Source organism: Trichoplusia ni, chromosome 14 (genome assembly GCF_003590095.1).
Source record: "Trichoplusia ni isolate ovarian cell line Hi5 chromosome 14, tn1, whole genome shotgun sequence".
NCBI lineage: Eukaryota > Metazoa > Arthropoda > Insecta > Lepidoptera > Noctuidae > Trichoplusia > Trichoplusia ni.
Window position 1 is genome coordinate 5,034,905 of NC_039491.1, and position 17,528 is coordinate 5,052,432.

Sequence of the window (17,528 nt, forward strand, 5' to 3'; positions counted from 1 at the left end):
TTATTAACAGCTAATCAGATTTAATCGAAAGAGAAAACGCAAAAATCTGTTAATGACGTGTTTTTGATCAAATCCTTGAGAGGCTCTGACAATTTTCTAAAATTAATTAACGTTTAACGAATTTCAGCAATAACACTTATAAAATTACAGCAATTTTGCAAGTAGCAGCAAGATTGATATATAATTCTTTAAAACTATAAATCGTGTTGCAGGTACACAAAGGACCTTGTATACCTTTCGATTTTAAATACTGCTCTATATTTTGCAACTTTCGTATTGTAAGTTACCCAGTATTTAATATTGCCTTATTTAAACCACTTTATATTTTCCCAACCGCGTCTTAATAACAAGAAGTTTACAAACATAATGAAACCTGCTCGTAACGAGCGGTAAGCATTATTTAATATAAAAAACGTGTACATCTCGATTGATACAACGTAACTAGTAGTGATGGGCTGTGTTTCATAGTATCGATAAAAAATAGCAAGAAAATAATTGAGTTAAAAATGATAAAAAAAAATTGAGCATACTCTTAATTTCGCGTAATATATTTAAAATGATAAAAAAAACTGCTTAGTTCAGTTTGTCTGAAAACAAACTGAACCTCGTTTGTTAAAGTATGGGAAAATAAACCATCATATGAAACGAGACGCGACTTCTATCAATTGTCAAGTTCTCAAATCTCCACTAATCTTTATATATATTTTATTTTTCTTTTATTCTTAACTAAGTACGTGAATTATTCTATAAAAACTGAGTCCTCAAAGCGAAATTATTAGGTACATGTTTTCTTTTGTGATGACTGCTATCGGAAAAAAATATAGACAACTGTCCTATAAAACATCTGCATTCAACATATCATCATATACATATTACAAACATCGCAACACAGAGTAAACAACGCTTAAGTAATCCAATTACTGAGGTATGCATTCTTATCAAGATAAATTATTTTATCGATTAAGTAACAACACTAGTCGTTATGTAACCAGTGTGATCGCGGCCAGCGCTCACTCTTCCGTTAAATTTAATTGCACTAGCTGTGAGTACAGTTGAGGAAAAAGCGACAAAATAATCGAAAATATTAAGAAATTTTTATTTTTTTAGTTTTACAGCTTCAAAAATGTTATTGCTCCTTGATCTATATTTTGAGAAAATTGTAATTAATTTATTATGGTTGTTCAATTTAAATTAATTAATTGATATAATTATTACGGAACAAACAGGAGGGATTTAATTCTTAAAAAAAATAATTAAGTAGAATACTCTGTTTACATAACTGATTTTTCATATGCATTTTAGTTGATATAAATATTCATTTAATTAACTAGGTTCTTCGTGCTTAACATTGCAAAACACTTTTAAATTAAATAGTATAAATTACATTCTTTATATTTATTTAGTTACTAACTCTCCGAGTAGGAACTTAAATTAAGTAGTACTCAGAGTGGATTAATTAGTAAAAAAACTTGGTTGGTCAAGCTGAAAACTCTAAATCAAAAACAAACAAATGGTTTTCAAAGTTATTTAGGTACTTAATTTAAAAAAAATGTTTTGTTTCTTGACATTGTTCAATAAAAAAAACCAAAGGTAAATAATAATTCACATTCTTGTAAGCATTTACTCCACGATTGTACTTCACTCTGCGTTGACTCCCGCGCACAATCACAGCATATCACGCCGGCACAACACACTTCCCTATTTTTTATCGATCATTGTACCACGATGACAGTTCACATATATCGAGTACCATCGACTTCTTGTGTCGTTAGTACAACACTATTTCCGGATTCGATGACATACTATATTGATTTAACACGGGTGAAATATAAATTTTAAATGAAATTGTTGCATCAATCTAATTAATTTGCAATGTCGCAGTGAATCTCATTGAACTGATAATGATTGCAAAAATTTGAAGATGTAATCTAGAGAACGTGTGTAAAACGTAGGAAGTGTCCTCAAAATAAAGTTTACGAAATAAATAAATTTTGAAACAGATATATCTAGATATGTCCTATGGTCTTATCTGACTATACTTCTTAATGCAGTTATGGGGACTACTGTACATCTTATTTTTTCTGTATCATTTTTTTTTCGTTGGCTGCTACCAGAAAAGCTTCAATATTCGGGACACCGTTAAACTGTTTTAATGTGATGGTGGAGTGACTATAAAAATTAGGGATCCAAATTGTTGTTATGTTAATATAGTCTTGCTTCAAAAATGCCTTTATACATGCCATGAATGGACATGTTCAGTATGTATTCCTAAAAATTTACTTTAAAGGCTGATTTTATAAAACTCTAAGTAAAAGTAACTTCCTGTATTTTATTCTTCTAGTAATTCATTAATAATTCTGGTTTCTCTACTATAATAAATATAAGAAAATAATACAACAATCGCTCGAATTTTAAATCATTTCAACATAAGTCTCTGATTAACAAATTAAATATCCATTTGCATTGACCAAACAAAAAATCAATCATAGTTATATTACTTAAATAATAAACCACTCAACCAATATTTTACGGACCCACAAATTTAGTGCGTATCCATAATATCTGCTATTATATTATTTATATAAGTAATAGGCACTTAGAATTAAATAACTGCATCGCACTATAATAATAACACTTTAATTTGATTTCTTCAGGTAATTAATTACCTAAGTTTGTTACGTGGAAACCTGATTTGAATGGAACATGCATTGTGTCTATGATGCAAGTAATTAATGTTCAAGAAATATAAGAATCCTACTGTTAGCACCTTAAGAAGGAGGATAACGCCATCTATCGATCTATTTTCAAAACACGCTGATTGATAGATAAGAGTAGTGTCGACTGTATGTTTGTAAACTCATCATCATTCCCCTGCCTTTATCCCAATTACTTTTTGGGTTCGGCGCAACATGTCTTCTCCTTCCATACCTTTCTATCTGACGTCATCTCACAAGAGACATTCTTTGCAGCAATATCGACTTTCACACAATCCATCCATCGTTTCCTTGATCGTCCTGTTACCCTATCCATACCATACTCAACACCTTCCTCACCACATGACTCTCATTCCTCCGTATACCAAACTCATGGTGTACGAAATGTTTAAAGCACTTCTAAGCTAACTCTGGCATATCTTTTTCAGGAACCTTACGGCAAAAAAATCATAATGGAATGGCAAGATATTAAGTTCATTTTACATCTTATTTATCTTAAACTGTGTCGGCTATAGTTGTTATTTTAGCCGAATAAAATATATTAGAATATGTTCATTATGTAACCCAGAGCAAACAAATGGTAATGAACATTACATAAAAGTTTACAAACATTTCTTAAAGTCGTTAAATTGTCTTAAACGATCCTGGTGTAGGTTAGTCGTAAAAAATAAATGAGGAATTAAAGTAACGCTCTAAACAATTAAAAGTTAACTGAAACCTTCAAATTGCATCACTTTTACAAAAATGTAAAAGTTTATGAAATAATAACTCATAAAAATATTCAGTTTAAGATTTACACGAGTTTATCAATCCATACTAAAAAAAATTGCCCGTTTTTATTAGCTTATTTCAGCCTCGCATTTGTTTTTTTTTCTGAAATTTATCTACAATAACCTACATCCACGCAAACATATTCGCCGTTATAGAGTTGTTAAAGGAACTTCGCTGGTATATAGCCCTCTCTTACTTCAAATAGAATCAAATACCTTAATTTAGATCATTTTCACTAAACTCAACTTAAAACAATATTTCATTAACATTACGTCGACATTTGAAAGCAATTCCATATTCCATTAAATGAACAATATCTTCGAGAGACTGGATTCACGTATCTACACATTATATCCATTACGAAATTACACTGTTATTCTATATGTCGACATGAGAAGATCAGAAAACAATAAAACATACGCTTGTAACATCGCAACTGTATCAATCATTGCAAGAACATATCGAAATTCGTAACGCAAGTTTATGCTCACGTAGCCCACCGTATTCGATTGAAATATTTAGGTATGTGAATCGCAAGGCTAAAATATCAGTTTCAGAATGACGAAAGAATAGGACAATCTTAAAAATAAAGAATAGTTTTTTTCCTCAAAAAAGTATTTTACTAAACCAATATCATAGGCGACAGCTTCCAGTAGTACCGAATTCAGTTGAATATTGTTTGGGTCTACATGTGAGTGATTGCCTATTTAATTTCCTCAAAAAGGAGTTTACGACAATTCTAAAGCATACACGGTCTTCCAACGTCAGATTAACTGCTGTTTCTCTACTCTTAACTCTTAAAGTACATTTACCAATTCATGTATAAACTATTTCACTTGGCAATTAATTCATATCGCTTGACAGGACATGGTCACTTCCTAGTACTTTTATCTCCAGTTACTAGATCAGCATTAAACTAGATAGATGAAATAATAAAGGCGTTATTTCATGCAAATCACTTAAAGGCTGAGCAACATTACCGGTTATGGGAATTGTGTAATGTCAAAAGTCCAGTTTGGTTTCCTGGATATTAAAGTTAAATCATAGTGTAAGTCGCGCCAGCATTATTCAGTTATTGACAACTTACACTTACCGCTTTCTGCAAGGGATTAATCGTTTTATGTAAACGTTTGTTAAGCAAGTCACTTTAAACAATGAGGGCACGTCTACCTATGATTGATTACTACGAGATTGGCTGGTACAGAATGTCTTCAGGCATTAAGTCCGCCTTTGTGCAACAATAGGCAAAAGTGAAAATAATAAACTGATAGCCCGGTCAAAAGGTGCACTCAGTGTCGATGGATCGATGGATGTCGAATGAAAACTATATCCATCCTTTTTTTTTCTTATATATTAGTTGTCGTTTTTCTGAGACAGTTGGTGTTATTTAAATAAGGGTCATGTCATCAAGATGCCACTGAAATGGAAAATTAATTAAAGGTCTACAAGAAATCCATTACAGCCTATTCACTCATTACTTACTTTAAGCAAGAGCAATATAATAACAGTATTTATAATAATAAGGTGTTCTGGAATTATGTATTTATTACGCAAATTATTTTGTCGGAGCAAATGGTCAATTACTTACTACACACGTCGATCGTGACGGCCCTGTTGTTAAATGTAGTGTATGCATCACGGTATTGTACACATATTCCTAATAACTTAATGTCTGGAAAGATTTAGTGAACAACAGTAGTGTTTCTACTTTAGCATTGTCGTTTAAGGAGTTTTTAAGAGATTTTTCTAATAGTTGATCTCCAAGTAGTTTTACTAATTAATGATTGTTTTGTTACAGGTAAGCCAGTTTTATTATGAGAAGTTGATAATGATAAAGGTAAGTACCAGAACCATAACTGAGTAAATTTAAAACATCAAATAAATCTGTGTTTACAAAATTATGTAGCATAGAAATCGATCCCAAAAAATAGTCAAGCGCCAGATGTCAAACATTATCTGTGTTTGCTAAATAACATAGCAAAGATATCGTTCCTAAGAAATAGTCAAATAGATAACTTAATCTTCAACTTTTCGTCATATTGCATTGTTTTTCTACATTCACGTGAATAGCAAAAAACCTTTCAAAAGCTTTTACGTGCTCACTAGTGCCACTTACGAACGGCAAAACTTGGAACTAAAACGTCCATATGCGTAGAAGTGAATTGGATTTAAAAAAATACTTCCATTCACTTTCATTTTTTTCTGATCTGCACTTACATGATAGTTCTGACCTGGCTCACTAGATGGCGCTCTATACTTGCCGTAGAGCTACGGATCGTAGCAAGTGTTTTACGGTTAAAAAGTACAATGTACGTACGTATGGAGTATCTTTTAGGCTAAGGATGCATACTTAGAATCATAGCTTAAGTACAAAAAGCATGAAAGAACCATTATTAAAGTTAGAAATAAGCAAGCAAAACAGTTATTTTCGGTATTCTTTAACCTCTTAAAAATACATAATATTAAGCAATTTACAAGTTTCAAGTTCAAATAAAAGTGAAAATGGAAGCAATAGGAGTGAAAAATGCATGCTGGTTGCTCTAGTCCATGATGCGAAGTATAGTAGGTTGGTAATATTATCCAATTTTGCAACAGGTTAAACCGCAAACAACACCATTTAAAAGAATACTCATGATTAAATACAATATCCAATTTACGGATCAATAAAAGGCATCAGTCAAAATATCATTTGCTGGAAAGAAGACCATAAATATTAACAAATAGACGTAAAGTAATTGGCTTTAGAGCTAGAGATCGTGGTTTTGATATTTGTATGATATAAACGATTGTTTCGGTGTCAGAGATTGTTTGATTTATATGAAAGCTGTCCAATTAGAAAGGTCTTATTGGGCAATATTAGTAACGTTTATAGTACTCCATTAAATTCTCGATTCCTTTTTGAATACAATAGCATCGCAATAGCCCCACTGCTACGTTCATGCCTTTTCCCTTATATCAAATAATGATAATGACCACGCCATCTCACTGCGGCTTGGCGATTTTTTCTTTATTGCTTTGTCAGTAAAGACTTGGCATTTTGCTTACGATAGGATCTTACCAGGTGCATAGAAATATATGCAGAGAACCGCAAGGTCACGATGACACTACAACTCAAAATAAAATCTAAGTCCACGAAATAGATCAAAAATAAGGAAAAATTGAAATTTGTAGTTTTATCATCATATACATTACACAGAGTTCTTACTTTTCAAAGTCTTCTAGGCCACAAAAGGAATCGCATAAATAACGATTATCTGTTCATAGAACAGTTGCTATTAAACGCACAAAAGACAAATCAATCATAAAGTACTGTCATACGTTTATGTGTTTGATTATTACAATCTACGGGAGGAAATAGGTTGCGCTTAGGTGGGCTAGCAACCCGTCATTACCTATTACGATATACATTGCAATATTTTAACCCAACACATTATTGCTTAATAACTACTTATGGTATTTTAGCACCGGCAATCGCTACAAGTTGCAATTTGCAAAATAATAACTATTTCTTTAACAAAAAACTGTGATCATGTTTTCGAAATACAATTTAAATACCTTTTGGAAATACTGCTAATCTTCGTAGTTCTATGTATTTGGTCAGTTAGAGTTTAAATAGACAGAACTAAAAGGAGCAGTTGTATATCTGGCTCTGGCTTATTCGACATCTGTTTTCCATTAAAACAATAAAGCAGCTCTCTTGGCATACCTTAGGGTTAGTACAGACTAAGACAGTTACTTGACGTAGGAGATTTACAAACCGACTTAAGTGCACGAATGCTTATTTTACACCCAAAACATAGAGCGAGCAAGATTCGTGTCAATTTTCCCGCGTACAGAGGGTTGCACGAGCCCTGCTGAACTCCGATATTACAACAAAAGCTGCTGTGCGCATAACCCCGACCGGGCCACCAAGAATTCCTAAGAACGTTTCATTCAGAAATACTTAGAAACTGAGCTTTTACCTGATTACGCTTCATGAAATTCTCGTGAAAATGCTAAAGTGTATACCCACCCTAAGACATTTGTTAGTAAAACTAGGTATATCATTAAGCCATCAACCACGCGTTAGATAATGGCACTAAAAACAAAATTTCTCTGATTACGTGACATGAAAAGAATACCAGTAAATGTAATAATATTTCATTTCACACATCCATATCATGATTCAGGTTTTCCTCAACTTGTATAACGCGGCTGATATAAGTTGGCACGTGAAAAAAAGTAATAAGATAGTTTGAATGAGATGAAAGTATATGCGAAGGGCGAGTTGAAAAGTGACAGCGATGTCTTGCGTCTTTTTTCACACGTGTCAAGTTGCATCGTTGTCATCACTCTAGTCGAACGTCGGTCGTCCGTCATGCACGACTGCCATCGGTCCGTTGCCCGCGTTCCGTTATTATGACATAACGTTTGTCTCGTCCCATTGACTTCGTTGCGACTTGCTCTTGACCTTGAAATGAGGTTCACTCTCGCTTTTGTTCAGAGAAAGGAAACGTGTGGGAAGAGATATGAGATTTTCGTATTGAATGCAAACATAACATTGTTATTGATCTCTGAATGTTAGTCTAAATAAATTATAAACTTTTAGGCTAACTTTATCGGATCACTAAGATTATTTCAGTGAAAATATGAAGGAAAGTCTAATCTTAGCCTTAACATAATAAAGCAGATCCTTAGGCAAAAAATGTCTATATCATTTTGAAGCTTACATCACATTTTTCACTGTTTATACTTAACAATTAGACAGTACTCCTGATTATGCCAAAAGTCATATAAAATATCGAAAGTCGATCAACAGTCACGAATTAATAATTACGAGTGGCACTGGCTCTATTTGATCTCCATCGAAAAGCAAAAAACCATTAAAAGTAATCAAAATTATCATCAATTGTTACATGAACGAAAGCCTACGCTTTATAATTGAGGCTTGCAGAACAGCCCACGTCGTTAAGTTTTAATGATTGCTCCATTCATAATAAGATCATCTATTATAGACGTTGCGATAGGTTACAATAAGTTAGACCATGTTTGTTAATGACGAGATATTCTACTTATGTCACATAGTGTTGTGATTAAATGTTTTCTAATTGTACAATTGTCTTTTGCGTTATGGATAATGTTGGTCACATTTTAAACTGCATTTACTGTAGTAACTTAGCCCACTGGTCCTTATATATATCGGTACAAATTATAACTAGATGAAAATTACGTAAAAACTACGTTTTCTACTTGACAAACAGGAATTAATTAATTAATATTATCACTAACATAACTTCCCTTATCATAGGACAGTTATGTCTTGGTTCTAATATTAATCACCAATTATACCATACCTATATACCCCTTTATTTGGTAACCTGGGCTTAGATACATTCTTGCGATGGTACCCACTTGATCTATAAAGGACTTAGACTAGTAAGGTTTCAGTCAACCTGAATAAGTGGAATGTTGGTTAGTAACAACTTAATTACCTAATGCTTAAGGCAGTTGTAGACTTGAGATTTCCTTGTTTGATTGTCTTGTTCAATTCAACTTTGCCTAAAGATATATCGGGAATTAATTAGATACCTTTCCTTTACGCTTTTGTAGCAGCTTGTATGACTTTCAAACTACCTACAGTTGTAAAGATAAAATGTTTCTTTTTAAACGTTAAGATTGCACGGTTAGTTAATTCATGAAAGATAAGGCCAACAAATGTTGCATGTCGATAGATCGATCTTGACTATATATGTATTTATCGCATTATCATTTGATATAATCTTACCGGGTAACTAAATTATAACTCATGTAGGGATAAATACTGAAAAGTTATTGTTCTCACGCTACGATATTTCGGCTATTTTCTTTTTTGACAGAAAATTTTAATCATATTTTTAGCAAATTGTGTAATTTTAGGGATCCGTTCCCAAATTTAAAAGAAACTCTAGGTATACTATACACCGCTGTCTGTCCAACTGTCCGTCAATCTGTCATCAGGCTGTATCTCAAAAAGCGTGATCGCTATGTGTATTTTTTTTTATTTCAACTATCGTTGAAAGTTAAATAAAAACAACAATTAGCAACAAAGTGATTTTTCATTTTATTGGTCTAGTCTGTTTGTAAAGGACCTTTATTGCCGTACTAGTCCGTCTCTAATTTGACCGGTTTTTTTTAAGCCATAGGTTGTTAAATCCAGTCCACCACACTGGAAGGAGTCACACATGAATGCAGATGTGTGACGACTTGAAAGTGCATTGGCAGTTGGCACACACTTTAATAATGTTAGACTATCTGATTGTCGTTCACAACCAGTTTAGTTTTGCAACTGTTGACACACAGAAAGAATTGACTTAAAAAACTGGACTAGTGCGAGTCGGACTCGCGGCACTGAGGGTTCCATACAAATAGGACAAAAGGGAAAGAAAATTGGTCACCCATAAAAATCATGAATATGTCACCATTGTTAAACTCGATCTTAAATTTAGTATTTCTTGCTGTCACGGTTTTTGAGGTTCAGCCTGATGGTAGACGGACAGACATCAGTGGCTCAGCAATGGGGTTCTGAAACTATCCTTTTTGTTAGAAACCCTTATGATTTTTTTTGCTGTTTCTGGCTGAAACTGTATGATCGATCGATGATGAACTTTTAAATAATTTTTGTATCAAGTACTCTCCTTTTTGCATTATGACCAAATGTAATAACAGCGAAATATTTGTTGCATAACATCTTATTTGCGCCGGAAATTATAATATTTTATTCCAATTAAAGTTAATGCTTAGACTTCCTCTCATACATTATTAGAAACAAAAAAAATACTTTTTCTTTAGATTATTTTAATTCAGATAATTATTTTTGGGTATTGTCATACACTCGTACATTTCTTGTCTATAACAATTCCAAATGAAAGATTTTAATATGGCGGATGAAATATCGATATTTCACAATGTTTAGGACAATTTAATAGTAGTAGAACGAAATCAACTCGTATCGATCGAGACATTTATTTGTGTTTTACAATGGTGCAGAAATTAGTCTTCCAAGGCTAAATGTAGTTTGATTGCAGGCACAATGTCTTGATAGATAAAACGCTCCAATCACATCCTTTCGTTTCGTTGCCATTATTAGATCATTACAAATTAGCTCCACTCTGTAGATATTAAAGGTTAATAACCAACTTCATCAAAAGTCTAAGTAGTTGATAATTACGGTAACACTTATTGTTTGTTATACTAGTTATTTATTGCCTACAGCGTTTCTCAGTAATCATTGCTTTTTTTATCTTTAAATTTGATTAAAACGTAGAAAATTCTCGTAAAAAAAATCATTAATTTTTAACATTATTAAATGATGTAACGGTTTACTCACGCGTATTTATCGGGGTAGCCCGACTAGTTAAACCGTTACATCATTTAATAATGAATCATTCTCACGACAGTTACTATCAAAATTTTTAACATATTATGGAAATCTCCAATAAACATTCTACATTCGATTAATAGATGTAAACGTCTCCTGTTGCGGTTTTGATGTAATTTCTGACTTTGATTTGTCGAACAAGACAAATAAGATACAAAATAATTTTAAATAGTAAATGTGGCAAAAACATTCTCCTATGATATGGTCTGTTTCGAAAAAAATGAGCCAATTATAACACCAGCCCATTATATAACTTTGTCTGATTACGGTTCCGAGAATTCTTTGTTTGTTCAACAGAAGTTGGTAAAATGCGAGCCCAAAGCCGTTATTGTTCTATGTACATATATTTGACTTGTACAATATATAACATTTTATGCTACCCATGCTAGTTTACAAAGAAAATAATGTTTATTAATACGCCAATATGAAGAATGATTGACAAAAATATAAATTTATATGGAAAATTTATTACATAATATTATATTAGTATTCCATTTAGTAATTTCATAGAATACGTTTATGTATAAACAAATTCTACGCAACCATACCTACGTTTTTTTTCACATAATTGAAGAAAAAAACAAAATGGCATCGGCAGTCAATTAATTCTTAACTTAACATTAGGTACTTATGTCCATATTCTCAACGATTAATCCGTAGAACAAGCGCTTATAGCGAATAGACACGCATTCGATACTAGATATAAATAATCGATTGGAAAACAATACGAGTTAAATCGATACCGGTGCGTTATATCAGAATGAAATCGATAGTTGCCTCGTAGTCCAGAATTCAGTGAATTGGTTTGGCATTACTTAACTGTAACTGCCAGATAGTAACAGATTTTAGTTTGAATAAATAAAATTAAGCTTAGTTTTATTGATTGGATCACTTCACTGTTTAGATATTCTAGATATATGTATCTATATATCTAAATTTGTTATTTATGAATTAATTACTAAATTCTAAAATTAAATAACATATTTTATTGTAAAAAAGAATAACATATTTTATTGTAGGTATTCAATTCTTACTTTTAAGCAGAAAATGTATTTTCCCAATCTTAATAATCCTTAATTTTATTAGATCCAACTCATTTAAAGCTGCATTCTATTAACATACAAAAGGTCAGCCAAGGTCAGGATCAATTTAATTTATTCACATTATTTATTCATAATGCTAATAATTTTCTGAAGGTCAGTGAACTATACATATAATATTAGATCCGCGTAATCGTTACACATTTCCATTCTAGAGTTTTCTCGATTTATGTCAAGGCTAGTTCTGTTTGAATGTCTTATTAAATGTATAGGATTTTGTTCCACGGAGGTTTTTTACTACTACCTACTGTTTATGAGGTAAACGAATTTCTAGAAAAAAATGGTAGGATGTGAGTATTGAAAAAGCATTCGTCGTTTGGGAGAGGAGAAGATTCCGGGAGGATTCTTAAACATTAAATTCACATGCTCAAAGCGAAAATCGAACCCGTGACACGTCGCGCACGGTGGGCTGGCGTTTCCTAAACCACTCGGCTATCTGTGCAATATATGCGTTGTTTAAATGCGTTATGTACAAAAGTTAATTACCCTTACTGTAATTACTGGACAATTAGAGCATAACTTAATGTTATAGTATTACCTTATTAGTAACAAAAATTGAAACGCACGAAAATTTACAATTATTGTTATTGCGCCTAAGTCTGAACCTTTTAAAAGGAAGTCTTTTCAATCATCAAAAAAGTCTTTCGTTTTGCTATCTAACGTGACATTTCTAGGAATTAAGGCAATCTGTTCTATTCGCTACATAGTTAACCTGCATTACATGTTTAAGTGATGTGAAACGCATTGTTCGCAGTTACGCAGTTGCGTAATGTGCTATTATAGAGTAAACAGGAGTCTTCTTATGATGGGCTCCAATGATTCAACGTGAGAAGGTTAATAAACAAATGAAATATTCTTTAACATGTACATTGTTACCATCAAGGGAATTGTGACCTAGTCATTTTTGATAATGTCAAACTTCTTATAATGTTCGACTGCGACACCTAAGTGTATTATTAAAATAATTATATTTCAATTCGCCATCTATTCGCCGAAACGGCAAATATAATTGAACTTCAATTATTTTGCAATAACGCCATAAAAGTACATTTTATGGGCAGTTATAAAATTATGTTCGTCCGTTTAAAACAAAAGTTACGCAAAAGAGACTTAATTTTTTTGTTGTAATGACGAGAGATCTCGTTTTTCGCTGTAATGTTGCACAGTAAACAGTCGCATGATATTTTGCAACTGAATGTTTATAAACCATATGTAATAAATCTAGCAAGACGATTCTGCCCCACTCTAAACCAATCAATTTGCAATTTGACAAATGGACTCTTGGAGAATTCGTAATTTTATGAAACAAGTTTGTAATTATATACTGTCGTAGTCAACGAAAACGATCGAAACTATCTGATTGATTGCTATAGATGAATTAAATTTTATTACAACTAGTGCGCTAATAAACCGGCTTTGGAACGTTGTAGCTAATTGTAATCGTATGAGATTACGTTCGCGTAATATCGCAGCGCATTACGCAAAACAAAGATCGCGCACCGTGTGTTTATTGTCAAGAGTGAAAATGTACCAAGTTTCGTCATACGCGTAACTAGCGACTATCCGCTTGCGATGCTTCTATTTGGGTCATATTATTACGCATTTCGTAAAACTTACTTACGGACCCATAACGTTACACTCAATTACACAGGGACAATGGACTCGAATTAAAACAGCGAACTTAATATTACAATTGGCGTGGCCATTTATTTTTCACAATCAGTTCGTTCATCCAAAATACAGAGAAAAATCAAAATCATCATTTTTTCGTCTTAAAATAACAGGTACATAAACTCAAACGTAACTTTAACCGATTAAAAAAAAATAACAAAAAAAGTAGACTAATAGAGTATTTAGTTCAGTGCGTCGTTGATCCGATCGCGGGTCGTGGAATACAAGTTCCGTGGATCTGGTAGCACGACCACTATCCATAGCCGGGGTATTTCACGTCCCCCGTTCGTATTAGTGCTAAGCTTATATTTATGTATCACAATCAGACGTCTGCTCCCTGCATCCTTAGTAGCTATCATGATGACCATATTCGTGGCCGTGTCCGTGACCGACAACAACAGGGACGGGTACCTTTACTGGGTAAGGTACGGGCTTCTCAATGTGGACGGGCACGTGCTTCTCGATGTGCACGGGGTAAGGCCTGTCAACGGGGACTTTGACGGGGTACGGTACATGTTTCTCGACGGGGTATGGGATGTGCTTCTCAACGGGGTAAGGTGCTGGCACGGGTACCTTGACGGGGTAGGGCACTGGTTTTTCAACGTGCACAGGTACTGGGCGGTCGACTGGGACCTTGACGGGGTAGGGGACGGCCTTTTCTACGGGGTAAGGTACGAGTTTCTCAACTGGGTAAGGCACAGGCTTGGGAATGTGCACGGGGTAAGGTCTGTCGACGGGCACCTTAACGGGGTAGGGCACTTCCTTGTAGACAGGGTAGGGGGCGGGTACATGGACGGGCACCTTCACTGGGTAGGGCACCTTCTTCTCAACTGGGTAAGGAGCGGGTACATGGACCTTTACAGGTACGTGCACCTTCTTCTCAACTGGGTAAGGTTCAGGTACGTAGACCTTGACGGGAACAGGCCTGTCTACAGGGACGTGCACGGGGTAGGGGACCTTCTTCTCAACAGGGTAAGGTTGAGGCACATGCACGGGCACTTTGACGATCTCCTTGACTGGGTAAGGAACGTGCTTTACTACAGGGTAGGGTTGAGGAACGGGTACCTTAACTGGTACGGGAACCTTCTTCTCTACGGGGTAGGGGATGTGCTTTTCTACTGGGTATGGGACTGGGACCTTCTTGACAACAGTGATGGTCTTGTGGATATCGGCGTGAGCACCGTAACCACCCTCATAGCCGCCACCGTAACTGCCCTCGAATCCACCGTGACCGCCACCGTAGCCTAATCCGATGTCGCTAACCCATCTCTTCTCCTGTTTCTTGTCGTCCGCCGCAACTTCCTTGTTGTCGGTCACTGCCACTTCTTTTTCTGCTTTCTTAGCTTCTTCTGCATTGGCGAAGGCCAAGAGAGCCACCAGACTGGCGGCCACGAGCTGTTAAAAAAAAGAAAAAGATTAGAACAAAATAATTAGTACGAACTTAATTGTCTGAGTGGAATCGAAAGTTATTATCGCAGTTGACTTATTATCTGGTGCAAATATTCTTCAAGGCTTGTTGTTCTAATGAGTGGTCGAGTTAACATCGGCACACAACTACACACAAAGTACGCAATTTCCTTGTTGCGTAAAATGTTAAAGTAGGACAAGGGGTTTTCAGATCCAGGCACTATCACAACCCTATGGGGTATTATTATTAATTATTATCAGTTAACACTGTCACTTAATATTAATTACAGTTTTGAATATTAAAACTTTGAACACACCATGTGCCTCATGATGCTGCACTAGTAGGTTGCACTGAAGTCAGCGAAGTCCTGAATGCGAATGATGCGTGTTCGATCGTAGCTTCGCTATATATATGCGGTAAGAGCGGCCGAGCGAAGAAAAAAATGGCGGCACTCTATAGGACCATGTTACACTTTCGCTTTTGAGGGGGTTCGAATTCGAGCGAACCAAAATGCTCTATATCTGTCTTGGTCGAGATTCGTAGCGACCGGTTCTCTAGCAATGATATAATTTAAATGTAATTAACGTAATCTTCTAATGTCGATCTGTGAATGCTTTTCCTTTGTACGGTCTCAAGGTTGGCGTGTTCATGTCTTAGGATCAGATGTTGCAGTTTAGTGAATATTTCGATTTACGTTTTACGACAAATATAATTACTTATTACGGTGTCCTTGGACTTTTAAAATGAATTCTATGGTGTTTCAGTGCTTTGATTTTTTATAGTTATAATAAAGTGATTTTCATATTAAGTGCATAAAACCCAACTGTTATTTTATTTGCAGCAGTAAGGTCTTAATTGCGTTTTCACACATAGTTCTGAATGTTTTTAGATTAATTAACGTGCTTGAAATTTTTATTTTAATGATAGTAGTATGATTAAGACACTTCGTGTTAAATGGAAATAGTTTTTAAATTAAGAGCGTTAATAACTGGACTCCAAATATCTTCGAATGATGGTTTTAAAATCTTATTTACCTATGCGAAAATCACTGAACTATTTGATCATAATTTATAAGACCTAAAACAATGATAATAAATCCATTATATTTGCTCATTAAAGTTATAATTTTGTATTGAATCGCTTTATCCAATACTGCTTATTATCTACCATTATATATTTTGTGCCAGTACTGCCTATGAACATTTAGAATGAATTCTAGAATCTTCCTGATATCACAAACTCTAATCCACAAGAAAACAAATCGCCTCTCTGACTCGTGACTTAAGTTCAGCTAAACATAAAATAAATTGTGAACAGTAAATGTTTGATCGATTTATGTCAATCGACTTTAAAGCATTAATAAAAATGATTGCTTTCTGTTTGTTTGCTGAGTTTATTGTTGTATGAACTATTATTATATTGACAATTGATTTATGCCTTAGCCGAGAATACGGATCTTCTAAGATTGAAAATCTTAATAAATACCGTTTTTCCTCTTTTAGTAATCCTTATACAGTTTTATTTTGTATACTAATTCACTCCAGTGTGTTAGGTTACTAGATTACTAAGAGAGCTTTCAGACATTTTCTATTCTATCATAGGTGGTGAAAAAGTGCCTATGCAAGTAGACAACTAATAACCCAGTTATAAATAAACAAATTGTATAACTGGTTAACAACATTTACTACCATAAAGCGACAACAATAAAAATCATTCCAAGCATTGTCCTTCAACAAATTATTTATCGGGAAACCCGATTACGAAGAATGTTTTGACTTCAAAAGGGGATTTGGTTACGGATTCCTTTTTTACTCGCGGCTCATGAAAGAGACAAGTAGAAGATTTGGAAAGCCTTTGGCCAGTAGTAGGTCCCTTTAAGCTTGTAATAATTATAAGTGTTATACTTAGTTCACTAAATAGACTTGCTTAAAGATTTCACAAATTCTAACAGATTTTTTTTAAATAAGCTCCTTTTTTACACACAGCATAAAAGAACGAAACTGAAAAACGTCCGAAGAGCGCAAAATACTTTTAAAAAAACTGTCAAATGAATTTTAAGGCTCAGTTAGAGATACATCTCAAACTCTCATCGATACCTAATTAAATTCCAATTAGGCACATTCCATTCAAATATATTAATGAATAAGCAGATTTATTTAAATATCCTTGATTGACATCCTTTCTTTAAACGAATAATATCAAAAAGAAGATACATAGGTGTCAAGGTGCACAGCTATCATTTTTCAATAGATTCGCATCGATCAATACGAAGCGATATAATGTAGGCGGGGCATAAGTTTTTGATGCTTTACTAATCAGTTACGATTTGTTCGCTTATCAAATGTGAAACGAACGATTGTAGATTGACAAAAAGATAATGTAATTTTATTAAAAAAGGTTTTAACACCAAATCAAGGTTGTCAGTTCCAAATAACAAGTTTTCATCTATTACGTTATAACATAACATA

The 17,528-nt window shown here is 33.9% G+C and overlaps 1 protein-coding gene across 1 annotated transcript; it reads right to left on the minus strand.

Annotated features, from left to right (window-relative positions):
- Positions 1–13,662: 13,662 nt before the first annotated feature.
- LOC113500619 (skin secretory protein xP2-like) lies at positions 13,663–15,888 on the minus strand. The gene is made up of 2 exons (XM_026881472.1): positions 15,377–15,888; positions 13,663–15,047 (listed from the first exon to the last, which is right to left on the minus strand). Exons 1-2 carry the CDS (start codon positions 15,386–15,388, stop codon positions 13,998–14,000), a joined length of 1,062 nt encoding a protein of 353 aa, XP_026737273.1. The 5' UTR covers positions 15,389–15,888; the 3' UTR covers positions 13,663–13,997.
- Positions 15,889–17,528: the final 1,640 nt, after the last annotated feature.